Here is a 19,270-nt window from a genome sequence, read left to right as displayed (position 1 = left end):
TCTTTACTGATCAATTATAAGCCGCTCTGGGAGCCCTTCTGGCTGAGGTGCAGGATAAAAATACTCTAAATAAATAAATACAATAACTTGGCTAGCCTTGGGTACTACATACCTTGACATTATTTATTTATTTATTACATTTCTATACCGCCCAACAGCCGGAGCTCTCTGGGCGGTTCACAAAAATTAAAAACATTCAAAGTATAAAACAACAGTAAAAAACCATACTATAAAATACAATATAAAAGCTCAACCAGATAAAAACAGCAGCAATGCAAAATTACAAATTTAAAACACCAAGTTAAAATTTATTTACAGACTGTTAAAATGCTGGGAGAATAAAAAGGTCTTCACCTGGCGTCTAAAAGCATATAATGTAGGTGCCAAGCGAACCTCCTTAGGGAGCTCATTCCACAGCCGGGGTGCCACAGCAGAGAAGGCCCTCCTCCTGGTAGCCACCTGCCTCACTTCCTTTGGCAGGGGCTCACGTAGAAGGACCCCTGAGGATGACCTTAGGGTCCGGGCAGGTACATATGGGAGGAGGCATTCCTTCAGATAACCTGGGGGTTATCTGAACCCCCAGGTTATAGACATGGGGGTGGGGGGGATTTGCTCCTGATAAGATATTATTTAAAATTACTTTTTCACGTCTACAGACACAAGGCTTATTTCAGACAAGTAACATGTGTAGCGATGGGAGTGGGTGGGAACGAAGCAATGCCCAAGGTCTGTCCCCCAAGATCAAGGTTTTCAGTTGCAAAAACAGTCAATAATTGGATGCATTTTTTGCTTACAAAAATCACGAAGTTTTAATTGACCAACATTTTTAAACGAATTCAGATATACTCTTGTGGGGGCCTCCATTTATGTAAAGAGGTGAGTGGATGACAGGACCCCTGAATGTAGAGCACATGTCCTCCTGATAACTACATTTGTACTTCCATTCTTGCATCTTACAAGAAAAAAAAATCCAGGTACTTTTATGTGATCCAATCAGCACAGAGGTGGGGAACCTCTTTCTGCCAGAGGACCAAATTCAATTTCAAAGAAGCATCCGGGGTGGGGGGGGGCACATTCCATTTGGTCAGTGGGGTTGAAGTCAAAAGTAACAGAGAAATACAAAAAATACAGGCAGATTTTTGCTGAAAGGCCTGAAAAGTCCCAATAACTAAGCCTTAGGAGAGGCATCTTAACCATTTAGAATGCGGAAAAAACTTCACAAAAGCTGGTAAACTACCAAACGACTGATATTTGGGGAACGGGAAAGGAGTCTGATTAAATTTCACACATATTCATTGAATCTTGGCCCCCCTTTTTCTCCGTTCTTTTTATGGGAATGGGTCCACTTGACTATGAGGAGACATAAATAATGGTCTTTGTTACTAATGTTGATGGTTTTCTCTGTTGTTGTTTTTAATTATTTTTTGCCTACTCCTCATAAACTGGCAAAACCAAAGACGTTCCTTACAGTTCAGGAGCTTGTAGCTCCAATTGTTACCAAAAAGGTAAAAACAATTTTAAAAAGTAAATTCGGTTTGTAATAATTGTTTGAATATACTGTACTTTTAATATACCAAATGTAATAATTTTATGCCAAACCAGCTTGGACATAATTACATTTTATGTTCCTAAAGTAACAAAGTGACTTTCAATCTGTAAAAAGTGCTAATGTTGCATTATTTCAATTTTCCCGAAAATTTCCGTTTCCCCCCAAACCCCCCCCCCCCCGGTGGGTTCAAAATTTCTGGAAATTTTACATCTCTACTCCTGGGTCCAAGGTCAGAGTACAGTCTCCGACTTCAGATCCAGGAATCTAAACTCTCCTGTGCCGCCGCCCCAGACACTGTCTAGGGGCCATAGACTTGGTCTCCCCGTAGAACTAATATTGAATACAACCCAGAGTCACATTGCAAGGAAGTCCTGCAGATTTCTATTTGAAATGCAGTCTGCAACATATATCCTTCACCAACAATAGGCAGTGTATATATAGTGACGCACATCTGATTTCATCTAGATGTGTATAACAATGTGGATGAATATCAGACATGCACTGGTAGAGAGCTTTCTGCTTACAATTTCCCTTGCTAGACTGGGCAGTACTAGATACACTGAGTACTAGATAGTTTAATGATTTTGCATCATGCGTTTACAAGGTCAAGCTGCTGGTTCCTGGGGTTGGAAGAGCAAAGAGGCAGATTTAAATTTCAGAATGAAACACCAAAAGTATTTTTTGGAGAGGGTGTTTTTCTCCCTTAAAAAATAAAAAGAATGAAAGGGAAGCTACCCAAAATGTGGTAATATTCAGTGCTTTAAATTGAAGCAAACGAACAAATGACACAGGACTAACCCTTTCAACATAGAAGATGCTGGTCTCCACCTAAAGTGCTCTCAGTAACATAAAGCGACAGGGTGTTAAGAAAGGCAAGCGGAGGATGGGAATTTAAGTGGAAAAAGTAAGATGTACCAAAGCCACTGGAAATCTCACTTTGAACACAAGTGCTTGTGACAGCATCCCTTATTTTACAAGCCTGGATATTTTTTGAGGCCCTTATATTTTTCCACTTTAATACCCAATTCTCCATTCCTACATCAATGTTTTTCTAAGCAAAGGACTGGGTTTTCATTTAAAACTAAGGCCAAACTCAATCATCCCAGAGGGTGTGCTCTCATCTGTGTGGATGCTCTTACACACACACACAACACTCCTGTTTTCCAAGCAGCAGTATCTTCCCTTTCCCTCATTCTTCCAGCTTCTTCTCCTGCCATTTTTAAGGGGAGAACTGAGCTTTCTACTGAAAATGGCATCTCTGAATTGTCCCATCCCATCCCCAAACATTTAAGTGCATTTACCTGTATCCAGACTGCCAACAGCGAGATGAGGAAATGCAATGACATCACCACACAGGTACGAGGGTCTACCCATTACAGAGAAGCACTCGACACGGTGCTGCCATTTTCACCAGCAACTTTGTGTTAAGTGCAATGTGTTGTTGACCCCTAAAAGAGCTTCGGCTATGGGGCGGTATGTAAATGTAATAAATAAATAAATGAAAAACCAGGGTGTACAACCACAAGCCAGACAAGACTGACAATAGAGGACATCCCAATGCAAGCAATAAGAGATGCATATATGCATCAATGAGAGACCTTCAAAACCTAGAGCAGCCTTCCCCAACCTGGAGCCCTTGAAATGAGCTCCAGGTTGGTCCATCAGTCCCATCTAGCATGACCAATGGTCAGGAGCATTAGGAGTTGGTAGACCAAAACATCTGGAAGGCACAAAGTTATGGAAGGCTGCCTTAAAGCACCTTTCAGAATCTTGCTGAGGTTTTGCAGATAGGCACCTATATTCCAATTTTCACATTTAAATTGAACAAATCTTCAGAGAAGGATCTAACTCATGACAAGGAACACTATAATTCAAGATGGTGTAGAGAAAGTAGGTCATATTATCTCTCTACTATTATCTCTAGTATTATCCCTCATAATACTAGAACCCAGGGTCACCCAATGAAACTGAATAGTGGGAAATTTGGGACGTATAAACAAAAGTACTTCCTCACACAGTGCATAGTTAAATTATGGAATTCACTAGATGGGAAGTAGTGATGGCCACCAACTTGGATAGCTTTAAAAGAAGATTAGACAAATTCATGAAGGACTGGGCCATCAATGGCTACTAATATAACATGGAGTTTGATCTTTAGAATCAAGAGCTTTAGAGTTGGAATGGATCCTGAATCCCTTTACAATCAGAGACACTGGGCAGTAAGGTACCCTAAAAGGTCATTTAGACCAACCTCAAACAAGTATCAAAGCCATCCCTAGGTACATTTTCAGCAACCTCACCCTCCCTACCTAAAACGTAAGACCAATTCACAATCCAGTTTTAGATATGGAGACAGCAGTTCAAAAATGCAAACTGTGAATGCTACAGCACAGACGTCATACACATAGTGAACCATGGTTGGCTGGCTGTTCCACCCCATTGAGTGGACACTTGGGTTTGCCTCAGCACAATGTATGAAACGGCCTTAGGGAAGAACCATTCGCACATGAATTTCAGCGACCCAAACTCTGAAATTCAAGCAAAAAGAGGGCATCGTATAATATTTACACACTCAACTGTTCCAGGTCCTGCCTTGTTATATATTTCCGCAAATGCTAAAAAAGAGTGAGTGGACTTCAGCCAACATATTCATCAGTGAAGTTCACAGAGGGAAAGTGTTTTTCCTTTAGCTGGTATTCAAAACTGTAAGACATTTCAAACTTCAGCTACTAAAATAAGCTAAAATGGGGGGAATGCATTAATTCAAAAACCTTAATGCTCGTCTGTATTAACTAGTACGAAGCATACATTTTCGAAACGTCAAAATTTCAGGCTTTACATTTATAAATACTGAAGGCTGTGTAGAAGGAATAAAGATTTTTGAACTATTTTTCTATAAACCTGTAGCTCCAGTATAAACAGGAATATGGCTAATGCTATTTTTTTTTTTTACTTGCAGGCAAAGACGATTTTAAAATATCTTTCTGTATTGTATATGTATGTAAATTCCATTATACCACTGAGGAAGACCCAAATTGGGTCGAAATGTGTTTGGTTTGGTTTTAAAGACATCACACTGACAACAAAGGTCCGCATAGTTAAAGCAATGGTATTCCCCGTAGTAACCTATGGCTGCGAGAGCTGGACCATAAGGAAGGCTGAGCGAAGGAAGATAGATGCTTTTGAACTGTGGTGTTGGAGGAAAATTCTGAGAGTGCCTTGGACTGCAAGAAGATCAAACCAGTCCATACTCCAGGAAATAAAGCCAGACTGCTCACTTGAGGGAATGGTATTAAAGGCAAAACTGAAGTACTTTGGCCACATAATGAGAAGACAGGATACCCTGGAGAAGAGGCTGATGCTAGGGAAAGTGGAAGGCAAAAGGAAGAGGGGCCGACCAAGGGCAAGATGGATGGATGATATTCTGGAGGTGACGGACTCGACCTTGGGGGAGCTAGGGGTGGCAACGGCCGACAGAAAGCTCTGGTGTAGGCTGGTCCATGAAGTCACGAAGAGTCGGAAGCAACTGAATGAATAAACAACAACATAATATTACACAATTAGGATTTATTTGAGGTATACAGATCGTTTTTGGTACATAGTATATTAAAGACTTCTTAAGCATTTCATTCACCTGTACCAGATTATTGATAGTGCAACGATTAGAAGCTTTTCCACCCCTTTCTTTCCAGTTCATATGCTGACAACCACTCATCTATTATTGCAACATAGTTCAACTTTTTTCCACTCAGGCTGTAGAGGCACCTTCAGTTTTGCTGTCACTACTTACCGGTTCTATTTCACACTGAGACATATATGTATTTCAATGGCATATATTCGCTCATGTATTTGCTAGGGATAATCACCTGGAAAACATTAATTACAACTTTGCCTAATATTGTGTTTGGTATTAACATACCTTCATTTTAACTAACCAACTTATGGAATGGAATTTTTCCTATGGAAAAACCAAGCACTGGGAAAGTTTCTGTTTCGGAAAAATTTCTGCCCCACATCACCGGTTGCAGGATCACACTTTTGAATGCTTTTCTATGAGCTCATCAGGAACTACGTGGCCATTGGGGGTGGGGTAGGGGGAGCGGGAAAATATTTTTTTTATTAAAAAAAAGACCGACCTTTTGCCCAGGAGTGCTCATGCGCTCTTCTCTGATGGAAAACCAAAAAACAAAATGGTGGGCGCGATGTCCTCTTCCTCCCTGGACGTTGCTTCGCCGCGTGTAGACAGGGGGAGATCTCGTGATCACTATATCGCGAGATCCTCCCCACTCTGTCCCTCTATACCCAGTAGGTCTAGACATGCCCCTGAACTCAGGAAGCTTTGTGCTGATCATTTTGTAATTAAAACAAGGATACTAAGAACCAAGAGGAAGGCCTTTGCATGCTTGGGAGAATGCTGAAGTTCGGAGGCGCACTTATCTGTTTTTAAAAATACCTTAGGGGGCACCTCCTCTCAAACATAAAAAAAAATGGGTGATGGCTTATGTAGCCAGTCACATGAGGCAAAGGGGAGGAATGAAGGAGCAAATGGCTGTACAGGCTAGCTAAGAGATGCCATTAACTGAGGCAGAAGACACACACATCCACAAAAATGAACACACAGCAGCACAGGATTTGGAGAACACGCACAGCGCAACATTTTGTGGCCTGGCCCACTTGTACTATTAGAAATCCAAGCCTTCCCAGCTTAAAATGGGTTTGACCAGAAAGTGTGGCCACTAATTCTAACAGGGGCCTAATCCACACCAAGCAGGATATTGCACTATGAAAGCGGTATATAAAAGGCAGGAGCTACACTACTGCTTTTTAGTGGTACTGAAGTGCTGGTGGTACTTTTTAGTGGTACTTTAGTGGAACTGTTGGGACCCATTGACACATACCACAAACCTCTTTCATCGTGCTATATATCCTGCTTGTTGTAGATTAGGTCAGGCTGTCAAATGCCAGGAACCACACTATAAAATACAGGGGATCCCTCCCTTTGTGCTAGATAATTATGAATTTGCAGTGCTTAAGGTAAGCTTTGTTATGTTTGAAAGAGGATGATTTAAAGCTCAGATGCTCATCCTTCACTCCCCTATATTTGAATGTGAAAAATGAAATGGCACCCCTTAGAAGAACTGAGTGCGCTTGAAGGACAGATTCAGTTTTGTACCTTCAGCCAAAAAAAAGCCTGCAGCCCCCCGAAAATGAGATGGCCATCAACTTAACCTTGTCAGTCAGCTGTCATGTCCAGGCTTTCAGCTAGTTGCCCAAAGGAGCTACAGCACATAGCAAAGTCATGCCAATCATAAGCCCTAACTATGACTGTTCAGGGTCATCCTGGCATATAAGTTTACTGAAGAGTTGCAATGTCCCCTGAAATAATTAGTCCAGTGAATCTTAAACTCTTAATCCATGGACCACCAGGAGTCTGGACTGGCCTTGGCAAGACCACAGAAGAAAGATGGCTGTGATGCGGCATCTATAGGGTTATATGGTAAATTGAATTGGGGGCCTTTCACAGGCAAAGCGTGTGCTCTAACAGGTTCCCTCTCTACTGTAAATCCACCCGTTCCTCCAAGCAGTGACATTTTTTTACTGGATTGAATGAACAGCTAATTAAAGGCGTCCATCTACATAGTATAACTATCTTTAAAATGGAACAAAGATAAGGTTAAGCAGCCAACTGGCAAAACGATACGGGATGCAGGCTTATGTAAGTAACGAGGCCAGCTCTACTTACTGCTGCAGATAAAATAAAAATCTAACTTAATACTTCAGGCCATGAGTCATTTGCCAGCTGAGATCAAGTAGAGCCATTTTCTTCATGATGTGCCACTAAGAGTGCCCAATTTGTCTGAAACAAGGAAGAGGCACCAAATTTCATAGGGGACATGATCTGTATTTGTTTATTTATGATGTCTATGAGCCGCCCTGTAACAAAAGTTATTTGGGGAATAGTCTGGAACTCTGTTAATGTGCTGGATTTTGTATTGTTGTTTGGTTTTTAATACTTTTTTTGGGAAATGTTTTGATATTACAGCTGGTTTAATTAATTATATTTTTAACTTTCGTATATTTCTATTTATATGTTTTAGCTGTATATGTTTCAATTTTGTAAAGCCACCTTAAGTCCCCAGTATTGGGAAAAAGGAAGTATACAAATATAATTAATAATAACAACAATAACAACAACAACAATAATAATAATAATAGATTCCCAGGGAGGCTCATATAATAAAAATATGAATGTGCCTATCCCAGAATTTTCAAAATCTCACCTTCACCCATCCATTCAGATTGTCCAGCACACACTTTAATGGAAGCCACATTCAAGACATCTGGCGCCTCTTGGCTGAACGCAGAAACTGTGTTTGCAAAGACCACAAGGTAACACGGCAGACCCATGTGGAGAAGTGTTGCTCTAAGATTGTCTTCCTGGTTAGGAACGCATGACAAGCCATTTTTTAAAAATAAAGGATGCGAAGTCACATGAAAGCCAGGATAGCATAGAAGCTAAACGTCAGATAATGACCAAGGAGACTCATGTTCAAATGCTCATTCATCCACAAAGCTCCCTGAGTGAACTTGGGCTAGTCACTACCTCTCAGCCTAACTTACCTGACAGGGTTGTTGACAGGATAATACGGAGGGGGAGAAACATGAACAGCACTTTGTAATAAGTCATTAAATCATGAAACCTCCACATGCAGAGGCATTCTACTTCTAAATACACGACGGCGGGACAGTGCCAGCTCCAGGCTTTTGAGGGCCTTCCTCAGTGAGTCTACCTTCGTATTGCCATTGTTACCTGCTTCTATTGCTCCTCATCCTCTTTGTCATCATTGCTACCTATGCTTGCTTGGGAGGCAGAGAGCAAGCGGGCAGCGGTGTGTACCGCTCCGCCTTCTCACCACTTCTACTGTCCGGGTCAGAGCAAGAGGCAGGTGAAGGTTGTGGCGGTGAAGAGGAGCAGGTCCGGGGGGCTCTTGTCAGTGTGGGCCCTCAATAGGTGCTAAATTATGCCTACCCGTGACCCTGGGAACAGGCAGAGAAGTTGTTACTGATGAGGCCGTGCAACTTAGCACGCAGAAATTTCTGTCTGGGACAGAGTCTCGGCCCAGGCTGTTCCAACAAGGAACTTATGTTCATGGGCACAGGAAGCGCCAAGACACAGAATGCAATTCTGGTGTCATGTCTAGCTCTGCTCCCCCTGTTTTGGAAGAAGGTGTTTCAGGTAATCAATCAGAATCAGATTCTGAAGTAAAGGAGTCGGCGCCAGACACAGGCCAGCCTGTACCAGTGGGGGAGAAAGCTCTCACAGTTTCTTCCCCAGCTGGTGGTGACCTCTCTCCAGAGCTTATCTTGTCAAGGGCAAATCATACACACTCAATGGGAAACCAACATTCTTCCGAAGGGGAGAGCTGGCTGGCTGATTCTAGGGTGCACCGCAGGCTGAAACGGGCGGAGCAAAAGGAAGGCGAGAGAAATTCGGCCCTGCTCGCATTGCATTTTGGGTAAAGGCTTTCCGTTCTCCTTGAAAGAAGAATTGTCTCGCTTAGTTTGCATAGTTTTGCCTAGGGGGAAGGTTCCAAGAGATTAGACTCTCTTCAGGTGGGAAGAGATGTTTATTGCTTAAATAAAGCTTTGTGGATTACTTAGAAGGCCTTGTCATTGTCTCCCAAGGCAGGGGGCTTCTGAGAAACACAACATCTGGAATGAGAAATGTGGGGGCTGTCTATATGCGCTCAAAACCCCGCGGCAGCTGCAAATTGGCGCTGTGTCAGTTACGACGCAGTCGCAGATTCACAGCCACTGCGGGACTTTTCCATGAAGCTGTATGGTAAAAAAGTTGGGGACTTATCCCGCCTTATCCCACCCTGGCTCTTCCGCTGTCTCCATGGTTGATCTGGGGGGCATTGCAGAAGGATCGCATCCCGCGTTTGGTTGCCGGAACCCAGGAAGAGGGGGGGCAGCTCCAGTACCCAAATGACCGTTGCGAACCCCGTGCTCCCTCCTTGGTGTGGGGATGACCCGACACCACCCCGCAGGAGCAAACCATGGGGTTTCAAGGGAGCACCAACTTGGCACCATGAAGACAGCCCACTGTTCACAGAAAATAAAATTAGGAACTTAAGATGTTGTCTTACAACGAGTCAGGCCATTCATTTATCAGCTTAGTATTTTCTAAGTGAGACAGATCAAAACTGCACATATTCACAAAACACATTATTTGTTCATTGACAGCCTGTTTGACATTACCTGTAAAAACATGGCGGAGGGGGAGGTAGAAAATCCAGTTTTTCCATCAAGCATTTATGGTAGCACAGCAGTTCTGCCAGAAGAGTCCCCTGGCCTTACAGCAGCAGTGCAAAACCTCGGGCCCAGGGGCCAAATCCAGCCCCCCAATGATGCCCCTCCCCCTTTCCTCTTACCACCAATCACTTGGTGGCTTCCCAGCTTTTGCACATTTTTTTGCCCTATTATAAAAGCTTCAAATGCTTCTTCTCAGGCTCAGATAATGGAAGTAAGAGCTTTGAGGTAAAATTGCAAGTTATTCTTTGATTTTGTACCCACCAACCACTGGAATGCGACCCCCAAGAACTTTTCCGAAATGGAATTCATCCCATAGGTTAAAAAAGGTCCAGTGCCCCTGCCTTACAGAAAGGCATCTCCTTTGCTTATTCACACAGTGGTCGTGTTTGTAGGGTGTTTTCAATTCCTGTCCACACTATGCCAGGCATCTGCAAATCCTATCCACATGAAATACCATTTTTAAGCATTTAAAAATATAATTTTTGGCATATGGCGGCACATCTTAATCACCCACATGTTTAGGTTTTTTTAACGGCTTTTAATGCTTTATGTGTGTATGTTCTGTGTTTTGAATTTTAAATTTTGTATTCTCATTTTTATCTTAATTTTAGAATTTCTGTAAACCGCCCAGAGAGCCCTGGCTATGGGAGCGGTATATAAGTGCAATAAATAAATAAATAAAATAAATAAGTGAGCCTCATATCTCCAACAGATTGCTCACTGAATATTTACATTTTACTTATTTGGTCATTTTGCAAACTGCGCTATTACCCAAGCTACTGTCATTATTTTTGGACGCAACTTAATTTTTATTTCTATTTTTCAATGACAACAAAGTGCAGTGACCTGGCAACTATGCTGGAGAAGAGGTGGCAGGCAACATTTTAATTTCATCTGAACATTTGCAAAGGCAGTTCTGTCATTATAAGTCCAGCTCCTTCCCCCTTTTTTATAGCACCATATACAATGCAATGTGAAAAGCTTCCAATTGAGGATGATTAATACTGACGCCTGAATTTTTCCAACATATAAGTAATATCAGCTTTAATAACAGCCACACACGTCACCCTTTATATTGCATGACATCCAGACCAGATCCGCACGGCCGTTTTTCTACAACAGTTAAATGCAACACAGTTGAGAAAGAAGGGGATTGACTGCAAGAGACCAATACTTATAAAAGAGAATATTGTCACGGAAAATTACAGCAGCAGGAGGAGGAAGGAAGGAAACTTGAACAGACTTGTATTGCATGTTTGCTGTTCAGGGTTTATAGCAAGAAATGCAATAAAAGGAAAGGCAAAATGGCTGCTTAAGACTTTTTGAACAAACAACATATAATGAATCTTCAAGTGGATATTCTCCCACTTACACTACAATCATCCAGCCAAAGGCCAACAAAGGAAGAAGTCATATTCAAATAGCAGGAGGAGGAACAACTACGGTAAGACCTGAATATTCTTTTTTGAGATTGCAACCTAGATTACTTGGAAGGGCCATAGTTCAGGGATACAGCACAAGCTTTGCATGCATAAGGTTTCATGTTCCCCAGCATCTCAGGTTAACAGCACAATCCTAAGCATGTTCAGACAGAAAAAGTCCAACTCCCAGCATTCCCCAGCCAAACACGATGGCTGGGGAATGCAAGGAGTTGCAGCACTTTTTCCTGTCTCAACATGCTTAGGCCTTTACCCAAAAAGGATCAGGGAGCAGGAAAGAAGCAACATGGCTGGTTAAGAGTGCAATCCTATGCATATTTAGACAGAAAAGCCAGTGTGGTGTAGTGGCTAAGGTGTTGGACGGGGAGCCGGGAGATCCAGGTTCTAGTCCCCACTCGGCCATGGAAACCCACTGGGTGACTTTGGGCCGGTCACAGACTCTCAGCCCAACCTACCTCACAGGGTTGTTGTTGTGAGGATAACATGGAGAAGAGGAGGAGGATTATGTTCCTTGGTTTCCTTGGAGGGAAAAAAGGCAGGATATAAATGTAATAAATAAATAACAATAAATAGGACTTTTAAAAGTCTAAACATGCTTAGGGTTGTACCCAAAAAGGATAAAGAAGCAGGAAATATTTCTCCTTGAAGTCCTAGGAGGCATGGTCTGTCAGAGAAGACAATATTGAATTAGATAACCGGGGATAAGGCAGTTCCTATGCACATCCCCTCCCTAATTCTAGCTGGAATTTTTAAAAAAGAGATTTCTCAGGATTTATTGGAGGTGCTACAGTAGAAGGCCGCATCTTTAAATACCTTCATCATGTTAAAAAAAATCCCTACAAACCTGCTAACAGCTGTGGACTATAAATAAGAACTGCGCAAATACTAAGAGATTAATTTAATCAGGGAAAGTATAGACTAAAAATCTCTCTCTGTACGCTGCCTGGTAAAGTAGCCCTCAACCGGCATCAGTCCAGTTCGGATGAGCTTTCACAAGGCTTTTTTATTTATTTAGATAGACAGATATACATTTGTGAATAGATAAACAAAGCAGCTTGATTCATTCGCTTCTCCACCACAACTCCAAGCCTGAGAGACAAAAGAAAAAAGCCCTCCATAAAGCCAGCATCAAAATGGCCTGAAAGTTTAGTTTGACAACGAAAGCAACGTGGTTATTTTTAGAGCACTACGGGCATAAAAATACAGCACCAAACTGTGACCTACAGCTATGCACATCCAAGCATCGCATCATTCAACCGACAGTCTTAACTTTAGCTAGGAGCACATGTGGTGTGACTACAGACTATCGTTATTCGCCCGGCTACCGACAATACCTTCGGATGCATTTAGCAGCCATAACAAGCTTCTGAAATTGCCATCTTTGCCTTTAAAAACAACAACAAATCCACAACCTCACATGCAGGAACTACTGCTGAAGGCAAAACTCTTGTTCAAAAGGTAGAAGCCCTGAATGGACTGTGTGGGGAAAGAATTTCGGAAGAATCCATGTCCAAGTGAAGTGACTCTATCCTATTGGAAGAAATGAATTAAGAAGTCCTTGAAGCTGGGAAGGATTAGAAATTGTCCGCTCTTCTCTCAAGTGGGTGCAATGAGGAATACTTCTCTCTTTTCTTTTTACAGAATGTGTGACTGCCTGAAAACAGAACAGCTTTGAATAAAACCATCTTCACATCGGGCAAGACTCATCCACAGCCGCGTCAGTGACAGATTACGCCTTTCAACAAGTACAGTAAGTGTGTGAATTATTTTACTCAAAACTAATTTATGAAATAAAAGCATAGAAATTGTACAGACTAAAAAAACATAGAACCACTAATAGTTGCTTCGAACAACTGATGTCTTGCATGAGAAGTGAATTGATCTGGACATGATGTTAGAAGGTTTTTTGGGCTTTGCATTTTTTTAAAAATCTGATTCTTACCAGCATAGTGAAGTGTATCTATCTATGTATAAAATGTATCATTACAACTACAACTAGAAGCTATCAAGAAAAAACTTCTATCTTTGTATTTAAAATACTAAATTTGAGGTGGTTGGGGGCTTTAGTTAAATTTTAACATATTGCAAGAGGTTAAACACATTAGAGGCGTAATATAGCCAAATATGGAAACAAGTTGAGTACTGGGGAGAGGAGAATGCTTAAACTTTGGTTGGACTGTTACCTAACTGCACAAACCTCTACACACCTCTACACAAAAGGAAGACCTATTCAGTTTAATGGGCATTCTCCAAGGTAAGCCTGCATAGGATTGCTACCTAAATCTGTCAGGTTGTGAGGTAGGTGCAATTACAACATTCATCAACCAAACTTGAGGGGAACCCTAAGGAATAATTTAATTTACTTTTGCAACACCAACATATAATTGTCTTTTTTTTTCCTTTTAATAAGTTGTCAAAATGCCATTCTTTGGCTGGATGAAATGGCCGAAAAATTATTCCTATAAAACTGGGCAATATCCTGGCGCAGAGGTCGTGACGAAGACACTTCTAAGGGAACTGAAATGGCACCTGAAAGAACGTGAACGGCTAATACAGGAGATAGAAAATGAACAAAAAGTCCAGAAGAGTGTCGTGGATTACAACTGGCTAAAGAGCCACCAAAGTCCTCAGATAACTATCCCAGCTACTGAACAAAGACAGCTTGAAGTTCTTTGTTCTCAAATCCAGCCGTGTCAAACTGGAATCATTCTCAGCAGGTAACCTTGTCTTATTGATCTAGTTGATTCTGGAAAATAAGAAAATCCTTTCCTTTGCAGCTTCATCATAAGTATGTTTACCTGAAAGTAAACTCCACCATTTGATAAGTCCAAGCAAGCAAGCTCAGGATTAATAACACAATCCTATGTTTATTTGGATAGGGGTTTACTGTCAGTATGCTTGGTTCTACAACTTTGTAAGTATGATTGGATGCATCCTTATTCACAAGACCCTCTGAGTTTATTGGGACATCCCAAGTAACATGCATAGGATAGCATTTGTCCAATTGTATAGCTGAATGTTGATATAGCTTTTCAAGATAGCTTACTTGGACTTGAGTCCTGCTTGTGGGTTTCCAGCTGGCCACTGTGTGAACAGAATGCTGGTCTAGATAGACCCTTGGTCTGATCCAGCATGTCTCTTCTTAAGTGCTTAAGATTTATCTGTTCCCAAAACGTGATAGAAAAAGCCCTCATCTTAAAGTCTCCAAATCCTTCCGGAAATAAAACCTTTAGCTTTGCAAAATAATTCAGTGCACACAGATCAAGTGCATATTACATATTAAAAGGTCTTTCTTATTGAGAGATCAGATCCATCCATTCATTTGCTAGACATTTATGCCTCAGCATGTTAATGAACTATATTTTTACTCTCTGCATGTTAGCTTCAAAAACTGCTTAGTATAATTGCCTCTGTGAAACTAGCGGCTCAGATTTTACTCATATTCATTCCGGTAAGGATAACTTTTTTTTCTGCTCACAAAAGGAGTCTCTTTAAAGTTCTGCTTTAAAATATTCTATATATAAATAATTTCCCCCCAAAGGCAATGTACAGAAGAAGAAAAATAGAACAAACCTATGCTCTCTTTTTGAGCCCAGAAAAAGACTCGAGGGCACCGTCAGTTTGAATCAACTTGCTCGGACAGCTTAATATTTTTTTAAAAAAATGTTTCCACTGTTGTGCGGCATCCAGTGTTACATTGCAAGTACCATTCTCCACAAATATTTGGTTGGTTGGTTTTTAGAAAACAAACCCCAAAAGAACAGAATGTCTTCTCCTGCCCCACTACCCACCATAAAAGATAGAACTGGGTACCATTAATCATTGGTTTTCCTCTCTCACATACTTCTTTCTAGATTTCGAGAAGTTCTGGCAGAAAACGATGTTTTACCTTGGGAAATTGTTTACATATTCAAGCAAGTTTTAAAGGATTTCCTAACCAATCTTGAGAAAGAAGCGCAGCAGGACCAGCTGACCGACGTTTGGAATACAAATTGCTCTGTACATTTTGCGGCGCCTGGCGACGGCTCTGGCAAAATGGACAAAGAGGAGATCCCAACGGTATCCAGTTATGTTGACAAAAACACACAGGGCATGTTTCCAACATTCTCTCACAGAATCTGGAATCTTCCTTATTATTATCCATCAAGTTAAGTTTTCTCCCCTTCCCATGAGATCTACTCAGCTTCCCTTGGATGAACCCTCCTGCAAAGAAGATTCAAAGCTCCAAAAAAAAATCACAAAATTATTACTTCACCCCTCCCGTTCCCATTACTGCAAATTCAGAATTTTAAACCGATTACAGCTTGCATATAATTTACAGCCCTTAGATCATTAGAATGACAACCTCTTTTGTTCGCTAACGATGTTGTGTAAAAGAACCTCCTAACCAAATATGTAACGTAGAACTTTTTAATGAGATGTTTAAAGTATGCTGTTTTTATTGTTCTTATAAGCATGCACAAACTCAAGCAGTTTGCAATACTATAAAATACAATCACTGTGAAGAGCAATGGCAGATTTTTGTCCTGTGATTTGCATATATGCAATCTTTTCTAAAGCCAATGACTATCTGAACTGAACTGAAGGGGGAGGAGAAAGAACTTATTCTGAGTAATATATATAGTACTAGTCTTCAGCTGAGAGGTCAGGACCCACAGATCGGTTACCATTTGGCCTAAGGTGGGTCATGACAATGGCATTACCACATTTTGCTATTTAAAGAGAAGTAGAGAAGCAGGGAGAGAGAAAACACAGAACTAAACCAACATTTCTCTGAATACATTGTTCTGAGGTTTTTATTTTTCCTCACCCTCCTAGAAAAACACAGCCACTTTGCAGAATTTTCTCTGAATACTCTTCACCATTTTTTTGTGGGCAGCCACCATTTTCTCCGCACAAAACCCTGGAATGAAACTAGGTCCGGAACATTGCGGATGATGCAAAATGGCGGCTGGGCTGCCAACGCAGTTGTTGCTGCATTCACTTGAAGCTGCACTGCTGCCACTGTGAATGGTGAGCTTCAGCCTAGAGAATCTGTTTGAAAGCTTCTCATCACTCTGGAGAAAGTTGGTAAAACGGTATCCACAATTTCTCTTCCTACATATAAGATAAAGAATTTCAAGAGCTCTGGAAAAGGAAGTGTGCAGAGCATTTTTTTATCATTAATAGTTACAGACGTTTCCTCCCTGTGTGACAATACGCCTTGCAAAAATTTATCTTCTATACAAAAATATAAGAAGCTGCACCCTTCTTTGCTGCAAATTGCCCTGAAGAAGAAAAACATATTGACAAAAACTAAAGTGGGTTCTATGCCGTTTGTGAGTAACGATGATTTCTAAATTTGAAAAGGTTTGCTTTGTTTGTTAAATTTGTATCTCGCCTTCAGCAAATGATGTTCAAGGTGGCTATCACTAATACAGATGCAATAAAATGTATTAAAATACAATAAAACAGCAATAAAATATGAAGTAAACAAAAACACAAATAAAACCAATTACAACATATTTGCAGATCTGCTTAAGCGCCAAATGCCTGACCTAATAAAAATGTTTTTGCCTGCAAATAGGTGGTCGTCAGAGACAGGGCAAGCCAAGCCAAGCCTCGCTTCACAGGGAGACCCTAGGAGCAGCGACCAAGAAGGCCCTCACTTGGGTTCCTGCCAAATGTGCTTCTGATGTTCACACAGACAGAAGGGCCTCTGCTGAGGATCTTAAAACCCAGGCAAGTTCATATGGGTGAATGGGATCTATCAGAAAACCCAGTCCCAGGTCACATAGGGTTTTATAGATCAAAACCAGCACTTCAAAACCTGCCTGGAAACAGTCTGGTATCTAATGAAGCTGCTTTTAAGAGGGGATCACACACAACAGTCTGGCTAGTAGAAGATTCTGAACACTCTTCAAGGCATTCTGAACTAGTAGAAGTTTCTGAACACCCTTCAAATTACATTGAAAATGCAGTTCAATGTAAGCAAGTGCAAAGTGATGCATGCTGAGGCAAAAAACCCTCAACTTCAAGTACAACCTGATGGGATCTGAGCTGGCAGTGATCAAACAAGGAAGAAATCTTGGGGTTGTGGAGGACAACTCAATGAAAATGTCAACCCAGTGTGTGGCTGCTGTAAAGAAGGCAAACTCCATGTTAGGCATAATTAGGAAGGGAGTTTGAGAATAAAACAGCCAGTATCATAGTGCCTTTATACAAATCTATAGTGCTACCACACTTAGAATACTGTGAACAGTTCTGGTCGCATCTAAAGAAAGATATTGTGGAGCTGGAAAACGTTCAGAAAAGGTTAACTAAAATGATTAAGGGGCTGGAGCATCTCCCCTATGAGGGAAGATTACAACAGCTGAAATTGTTTAGTTTGGGGGGGAAGGAGGCTAAGGGGAGACTTGATAGGTGTACAAAATAATGCATGATGTGGAGAATATGAATAGGGAGACATTTTTCTCCCTCTCTCAAAATACTAGGGGTCCCATGAAGCTGATTGGTGTGAGATTCAGGACAGATAAAAGGAAGCACTTCTTCACTCAGAGAGTAGTGAAACTATGGAACTCACTACCACAAGATGAAGTGATGGCCACCAATTTCAATGGTTTTAAAAGGGGATGGTGGAAACATTCCTGGAGGAGAAGGCTATCAATGGCTACTAGTCCTGATGGTAATGTGCTACCTCCAGTATCAGAGACAGTAAGCCTATATACACCAGTTGCTGGGGAACTTGGGTGGGAGGGTGCTGTTGCACTGTGTCCTGCTTGTGAGTTCCTGATTGACAGCTTGTTGGCCATTTTGTGAACGCAGTGCTGGACTAGATGGACCCTTGGTCTGATTCAACATGGCTCTTCTTATGTTTGTTTATTATTGCATTTACATCCCGCCTTTTTTCCTGAAAGGAACCCAAGGCAGTGTACATAATCCTCCTCCTCCACCTCTCCACTTTATCCTCACAATAATAACCCTGTGAGGTGGGTTGGGCTGAGAGTCTGTGACTGGCCCCAAGTCACCCAATGGATTTCCATGGCCGAGTGGGGAGTAGAACCCAGATCTGCCGACTCCCAGTCTGACACTCTAGCCACTACACCACACTGGCTCTCCAAAAGCCATCCCACAGAAGTCCAAATAAGGTGTAATTAAGGCATGAGGTTGAGGTATCACCATGGCCAGAAATGACATCTGAAGGAATGAGTTGAAGATGACAGACATATGTTCATGGCGGCACCCTGCAGAATTTCTTAAAGGAAAGAAGACAGTCCCCTGCCCTAAAGGACCTTCCCATAGAACAGAGGACAAAGAAGAGAGAGGCATGAGGAAGGGAAAGGTTAACCTGGGAAGAACATGAACAAACACCATTACACATATTTAGGCTTTGTACTGCTTACCAGCATTTGCTAGAATAAAGCCCTCAGTTGAAAGCAATTGGTTAACAACAAAATATGTGAAGACTTGGAGGGAGGGAGGTGAGCTATAAGAGACAACCTGAACTTTCCATGGTTAGCTGTTGTACACTGGCTGCAAAATTGTGACATTAAACCAATCAGGAGAAAGCTGAGAGAGTGACACGAGAGAGTTAAGGTACACTTACTAGGAAGTCAATCCCATTCAGCTCATGTTCTCAGTAATCATGTTTAGGGTTGTGATGTTCTTCAGGACTACGAAGCCCAAAACTGGATACCAGCTGGTGGATTTTTTAAAAAAATGTTGTCTCTAACACGTTTGATGCTGGCACTTCAGAGTTCCCAGTATTTTTCAGCTCTGCCTTTAACCTTAAACCTTAAATAAAAGTAAATCCCACTCACGTGGATTAAAGCTAACTGGTGGGAGATTCAGGACAGATAAAAGGAAGAACTTCTTCACATAGCACATAGTTAAACTATGGAATTCACAACCACAGGAAGTAGTGATGGCCACCAATTTGGATGGCTTTAATAGGGGATTGGGTAAATTTCTGGACAAGAAGGCTATC

At 41.5% G+C, this 19,270-nt stretch overlaps 2 protein-coding genes across 2 annotated transcripts in view; one reads left to right on the top strand and one right to left on the bottom strand.

Moving 5' to 3' along the window:
• Positions 1–19,270, bottom strand: part of TDRD9 (tudor domain containing 9) — a 120,145-nt gene that overhangs the window by 96,465 nt on the left and 4,410 nt on the right. The gene's annotated exons all lie outside the window — the stretch shown is intronic.
• On the top strand, positions 13,723–15,456 carry RD3L (RD3 like). Its single transcript, XM_063118118.1, has 2 exons — positions 13,723–14,021; positions 15,159–15,456. The coding sequence occupies exons 1-2, from the start codon at positions 13,723–13,725 to the stop codon at positions 15,454–15,456; spliced, it is 597 nt and encodes a 198-aa protein (XP_062974188.1).

The sequence above is a fragment of the Elgaria multicarinata genome, chromosome 2 (genome assembly GCF_023053635.1).
Source record: "Elgaria multicarinata webbii isolate HBS135686 ecotype San Diego chromosome 2, rElgMul1.1.pri, whole genome shotgun sequence".
Classification (NCBI taxonomy): Eukaryota; Metazoa; Chordata; class Lepidosauria; order Squamata; family Anguidae; genus Elgaria; species Elgaria multicarinata.
The sequence above is the reverse complement of the archived record's forward strand: the minus strand, read 5'-3'. Positions and strand labels throughout refer to the sequence as shown.